The 6,913-nt window shown below is 38.7% G+C and overlaps 1 protein-coding gene across 3 annotated transcripts in view; it reads left to right on the top strand.

The window, feature by feature from the left end:
• The window catches only part of KLHL42 (kelch like family member 42), a 35,740-nt gene extending 30,417 nt beyond the window's left edge, over positions 1–5,323 (top strand). For 2 of the 3 annotated variants that reach the window (XM_075162610.1, XM_075162596.1), the window contains one exon: positions 216–5,323. In XM_075162610.1, the coding sequence (XP_075018711.1) occupies positions 216–667 (452 nt within the window). In that variant the 3' untranslated portion in view covers positions 668–5,323. The remainder of the gene's footprint in view (positions 1–215) is intronic. The other variant, XR_012675647.1, reaches the window with a different exon arrangement.
• The last annotated feature ends 1,590 nt before the right edge of the window (positions 5,324–6,913 follow it).

The following is a 6,913-nucleotide window of genomic DNA, read 5'->3' on the forward strand; positions in this document are numbered from 1 at the left end:
CTCTGCAAAGGAACAGAACGTTCAAACTTCATTGTCAAGGGCAAAGACTTCCAGTTCTCAATCCATATTTCTTCCCTGGTCTGCTATGCTTTTGCACTGTAATACATTAGCAATCTGTAATAATGGCTGATACAGTTTGTAGGGAGGAATTATCCTCCTTCATGAGTACCTTCTAATATATTTATTTATTTGTAAATATCTCTCCTCTGTTTCAGATAGGAATATGAACATTTTGCAGTACTGTCCCACTTCTGATTCCTGGACCAACTTTGAACTTTGTGATGTCCATGTTCGCAAACAACAGATGCTCTCTGTTGAAGAAACTATATATCTGGTAGGGGGTTGTATTCATGAACTTGGACCAAACCAAAAATCCAGCCAAAGTGAGGACGTGTTAACTGTGCAGTCTTACAACATTGCTACCAAAGAATGGCTCTACCTCAAAGAGAACACATCAAAATCGGGTCTTAACTTGACTTGCACTCTCCACAATGATGGGGTCTATATTTTAAGTAGGGATATTACTTTATCTACAAGCTTGGAGCACCGTGTTTTTCTTAAGTATAATATATTTACAGACAGTTGGGAGTCACTAAGACGCTTTCCAGCCTTTGGACAAAACATGCTGATCTGTTCTATGTATTTGCCTGATGTGCGAGAATTGTAACAGCATCAGGTTTTTCTTTTCAGCTTATTAATCATTCTTGGAAGAAACATTGCTCCCTCTAAATAATTCCAGTTTCAGAATGTAATGTGGTTGCATAACGTAAGCATAAAATACTGATTCTGTTCTTTAAAAAAGTTGCAAAATCCAATGTTAAGAGAAATGCTTCCAGAAACAGTTTTAGGATTTCGGTTTAAAAATTTCATTATTTTGGATTTAAATTTCACCAGGTATTGTATACCAGGAGTATACATGATAGAAGTAGAAATAATTCAATAAAGTAGATAACAAGTCTAAGGAAAATGGCAAAGAGAATGATTTCTTTTAAAATGCAGTTTTTACTCAAACTGTGTCTTGTCAAATGCACAATGTTTAAAATTGTTTATACTGTCACATTTTTATCTTTTATGGTAACAAGTGAGATTCTCAAAGGTGCCAGCAATTGGGCTACATCAAGAAATAAGAACTTCCCCTGAAGTATAAGTAATGAAATGCTTTGCCAGGGACTGGGAGGAGTTGCCTAGAGGCTTATGGTTGCTGGTTGGATACTAGATGCTCCTTTAATGGAAGTTGGCAGCATTTATTGCTACCGTTAAGATAGAAGTAAAAAGACTGTACATTCAAATGGGGAAGTTTGCTCATCTTCAGAAAGGTTTTAAGTTTTAGTTACCATGTTATATTCTGTGGTGCTGAGTGTTAAAGATCAAATTATAGTTGGCAACAAGCTGCATGTTAGGAAAATGTGCGTGAGCACATGCGGTGGTGATTCTGCACCAGGCACATCCTAGTTGATAACAGTCATCCAGGACATTCATCACTTGGTACAGAAGGGTTGATCCATGTAAATGACTTCCTGCCAACACCACCCAAAGCAGATGCACATGAATGGTGGCTCTTTCTTGTGTTACCAGGAGCTTGATAGAGATTACCTCAAGTTTGCCACCCAAAGTTGTTAGTTTCTACAAAGAGCATGGTAAGATGGTCACCATGAATACTCCTTTTCGGGATTCAGGAATAGATACTCTGGGAGCTTTTCCCAGTGCCTGCCTACTGCCTGAGAGAATTATAATCATGATTGGCCCCTTTTCTTTTTGTAGCTGACAAGTTCATAAGTGTCTTCTGAAGGCACCTGCCCAGGTGTGGCATGTGTGTCCTCATGACAGGAAAAGGAGAAGGTCTTGGTCACCATGGGAAGGTTTCACTGTGGCTGCCTTTAGGGAAGAGATAACCAGATTAGACATGTGCTGAACACATTGCAGGGGTGCTGGTTCTGCACCAGCTGTTTCTCCGCATAAGAAAACGAGAGATTTAATTCATCTGAACAGGTTCCTAGTATGTGGAGTTGTCTTTTTTTTTAACTTGGAATTCAGGAATCTGAATCTTCTTTTGAAGATAGGTGCCTGTTGTACAGAGGAGGAGGAGACAGCAATGTTTCCCTCAAGGTTCTCTTAACTCCCTGCTTCTCCATGGATTTGCATTAAAACAGAGCTGACTAAAAGAGCTGTCAGACTTGAAGTGCCTTGCCAATTACCTCTCACACATTCAGTGTTTAGATAATTTTGGTGCTTCTGATCGTGCATAGAAACCCAAACGGAAAATCCCAGGAAACTCTTTGGTCCAGAATGAAGGCATTTGGGTTTGAACACTTTTAGGATACAGGTATTTTAGATATCCAGATTTATCTTTTGTGTGGAATTTTTGCAGCCTGGCAGAGTATGTTACGCTTAGGCCCAAACTAGCGTCTACCATTCAGCTGTATGCATGAATTTAATGAGTTAAGCCTGTGATTATTCCTTTGAGAACACAATGCGCTGAGCAGCTGTTCTCTTCTGACAGCAGTATCAGATCAAACAAAGGCTCTTCTAAAATGAACAAATAAGGTGACTTTCATAAGATTCTTATTCCAGAAGTGTTTTAAAATAAATATAAGCCGTGTGTCAGTGTCTGGTGATAAATTATCTCAATCACATTATTTTACCTGCTTTCCTGTATTTCTTTTCAGTTCCAGATTCAGTAGCCTACAGTCATCCATAAGTCAACTCAGATCAATACCGGTGGAGGGAGTTGCATCTGAGTTGCAGCATTCTCTTGCCTAGCAAATCAACTGTGAAAACCCATCACTCCCAGTTTTGCAAGTGTGGTATATCTAATCAAGTCCTTTCAAACCCATTCATTTCTTAAGGCAGTCATCATTCCAAAAGCTATGACATTGTCTTTTAGGTGGGATCGCTCTTTTTCACATGAGGCCTTTCAACACTAGGTTTATTACGTGTTGGTTTCAGCTTCCTGTGGTCAAGTGGAAAATCTGGAGAACCTGCTCAAGTGTAGAAGAGAAAGACAGCTCAGACTGTAAATAATCAGACCCTTTTGTCAATCCATAGTGCAAATTCCTCATATACTGACATCTAATAGTATACAATCACAGACCAAAACTGTTGTTGAGTTTAGTGGGAGCACCAGACTCTAATAATCTAAATGGACTGTATTACTACAGGCTGAAAAAAAAATAATTTTCTTAGACAAAATTTACCACAGAAAAGTATGCAATATGGGTGGCCCCCATACCTCAGGAAAAAAACCCAAACACTGTAATGACTGTCCCATGCCCTTTTCATTTTCTTTCTATCACTTTAATATTTCACATAAGGCGCTGTTGGGCAGCTTTTGCCCTTTGGGGCAAGGAAAATCGGTTGAGAGTCACTAACAGAGAATAATTAAAAAGCTGCTTTTTAGCCAATGGAAATGTTGTTCAGTGATTCAGTGTGCTCTCTTCTCTTTGGTGGTGGGAGGAAAATGGTCATTAACTTAAGGACAAATAAGCTGCTTTTGAGTGACAATGGTACAAGTGTAGACCAAGGGGCCTTGCAGTCTGGTCAACTGGAAATCCCTGTGTTATCCTGCTATTGCTTCTAACTTACCGTGTGGGCTTGGAGACATCACTTCACCTTCTTGCATCTTCATCCCCAAATGTAACACGTGAGTAGGAACGTTCATCGTGTGGGAACACAAATGGTTTGTCTAGTGGAGTACTCTAGTGTTCATAAGACATCTTGAGCATGTGAGGAAGTACGTATATTCTCATTGTTGGTTATTAAAACCGCTTCATGGCAAGTGGCAGGGTAGAAGGCAGCCAGTAATGTCATTTTGGTCTCTGCTAATTACCTTTATTTTGAGCTGATAGCTATTTCCAGTCTGTTTCTTGCTTGCTTTTTTTTTCAGTACCTAATAGCCTGTAGTTCATCTAAGTTTCTTAGTCTTGGTGTTCTCAAGTCTGTATCCAAATTCAAAACAACTGCTTTCCTGCTGTGTCTGGGTTATCCAGTGCTTACATACCCACTATTCATCTTCTCTGTCTCATGGACCAATTCCACTTGATACTGACCAGCAAAAGCTGATCATGGTAGAGGATGATCCCAAGTCGAAAGGAAGAACAACAGAGAGAACAACAGCCTCCAAAGTCCTGAGGGAGGAGTAAATGGAAAACTCTGGGAACTTTAGTCTCTTCTCATAAAATAGAGAAGCGTTTAAGAAGGTTGCTTGCATCAAGGCTAAGAGAGACCATAATAGTTTCTTCCTTTCTGGAACGGTTTGTGGTTTTCAATGTGAAATAAGAGTTGTGTGGGGCTTAAGTTTAATCTCCCTGGCCAGTTTCCATAGGTTTCCCTTTCTGCCCTGTCGGCTGACCTTTCTTGGGCTTAATATCTGTGTTTTCCATTCCTTGAGGATTTTGCCTTTCTACATCAGTGTCCAGCCTGTTTTGCTGAAATTATATGGTAGCAGTCTGTTGGTCTTTTCTATTTGTTAGTCTGCTTTTCACACTTATCTGTGTCTGTCAATCACCATGATGAAAAAGTAAAGTAATCTGTAATTCAGGTTGAACCTTTTCGTTTATTCAATTTTGGACTCTTGGAAGAGAATTCTACGAAGCTACAAATGTTTTGTTTTATTTAATCCTCATTTTAGTGAGAAATGATGCTACAGACATTCAGTTTGTGGAAACTGATCTGCGTCACTAATGTGGTAAGGAATGGAAGGCATAGAGTGTAATGACAACACTTAGCACGTAACATGCTCAAAGCCCTACACAAGCAGAGGTTACTCATCCCTATCGTCCCTGAAAGGTAAGATATATACTGTCAATGGTGTTAAAGCAGAGACGACCCTTGGAGTATCTGTCAGTATTACGAATGAATTTATAAGCAGTTACCTAGAGTCTTCCTCGGAGGGCAGAAACCATCAGCATCCATCGTACATTATATTGATTTTGCATTTACAATAATGACCAAAGGGTGGCTCCCCATCCCCACAGTAAGTCTTAGAACCAGAACGAATGCTGTAAGATACAGAAAGTTTAACTGTCTTTCTCTACAATATTAACACTGCCATTCTTGGAGTATGTTTTCTATCTAATCAACTTAGAGCCTATTTCAGTGTAATCTCTGGGGTTTTTTCCCAGAAAGGAGAGTGGTGTTTGGAAAAGGAGTCTGGATTCTGTGAACTGATAGGGATCATGCATTCACAGCTTTAAAATTGCTATCCCAATATGGTATGCTATCCCGTTATATATGGTATGTGGATCTTTTTCTAAAAGCATTGACACTACCTGTAAACATATATTGTTATGTCCTATGAATATCAGTATTTTCTAAAGTAAGTTTCGGTTTCTTTATTGTAATTAGAAGAGTGAAACATGTTTCATTTCTGAAATACAAACTGTTTCTCATTAAAAAAAAGGAATCACTGCAATTACTATATTTTTCTAGTGGAAAGCAGATTAGACAGTGTCTAGTTTTAGAGTATCCAGTTACATGATGTGCCGCACATCTTCAACTCACATATGCGTCAGTAGGAGAGAAAGATGTTCAGCACCTGAGCAAAGACATTTCCTGTTTGTTGGTACTCGTACCATTATTTAAGATTCAGCAGTGAATGCAAACTCTCTGAATCCTCCTTCCATCACTCCATTTGTCAGTTGAAACTTATGATTATTTGATCTGTTGTTGATTTTCCACTCTCTGATATTTTCCAGATGTTTTTAAGGGTGTGCCTTGTGATAAGATACCCTTTATAAATAATTTTCAGAAATTAAAGTAGTTTACTCTGACTCACAGTCTTTTGCCTATGAAGATTTTACCCAGCCACAACTCTATCATTTTTCTGCCAATATGCTGCTCTAATGCTGCCCCACATTTGCCCTGATCACCGTATTATCCTCTATGAGCACCCCAAACTGGTAGCACTATTGGATGAGGCTAAGCTGATCGTATAATGGCTTATGTTGTACTTCAAGTCTCAAATTCCTTTCCCAGAACAAACCATTAACACACTGCTTCTACTGTACAGTAACTCAACTTTGACTTATGAGACACTGTCAGTCCACAAATATTGCAGAAATCAGATTTCTGACAAAACTGTCAACCTCCTTTATGCCGGAAGCTGCCTGTCTCTTTTGGAGTTATACCCAACCCTTCTTGGTCAAGATTCCTGTAAACAAGCGCAAGTCAAGTGATAAAGACCCCTACTGTAGGGAATTCCTGGCAATATTACACCTCAAAATGAAAATTAACTGCTATGTAGATTTTGATCTTTCCATTCCTCCCCTTTGTGATGCCTCATCAATTTATCCAAGGATATGTAGGTCCATCCATGTCTTCTGTGTGCTGTTTTTTCCTCAGATAATGTTTTCCAAGGAAAGATATCTTTTTTTCTCCATTCACCTTCTATAATTAGGAAAACCTAAAATCCTCTTTCCAAGAATCTTCCTAATATTAAGTCCTTGCATCTTCAAAATGACTTAGCCTATAAACTTTCTGGTTTGCTTTTATTGGTCATACGTTGAAAAATTATTCTGTAGAATTTTCAGTACTTTCTTGTACTTAGTGAGTATTCACAATATAAGGGATTTACGGAGTCTAAGGGTAGGGAAATCTTATCTGTAGCTCTTCAAGGATGCAACCAGCTATGCAAAGTTTGAAATGTTAAACGTGGCATTGCTTAGTCTCCTTTGGAACTTAGAATAATTTCAAGATTTACACTATTCACTGAGGTTAAAAAACTTATAACTGAACAGTGTTTTGGGAAGTGATGTTAGAAGGGCTCTGTTTTCATCTTTGGATATTTTTATTACAATTTTCTTTGTCTACCAGGCATATTATATATGTCTGGTATCACATTGTATTGCCTTTTTCGTTGGTTGTAAGGGAAATTTTGCCCTTTTACAGGTAGGGCCTTGATTTACTGTGAAGACCA

This window comes from Calonectris borealis, chromosome 1, assembly GCF_964195595.1.
Source record: "Calonectris borealis chromosome 1, bCalBor7.hap1.2, whole genome shotgun sequence".
In the NCBI taxonomy this organism is placed as follows: domain Eukaryota; kingdom Metazoa; phylum Chordata; class Aves; order Procellariiformes; family Procellariidae; genus Calonectris; species Calonectris borealis.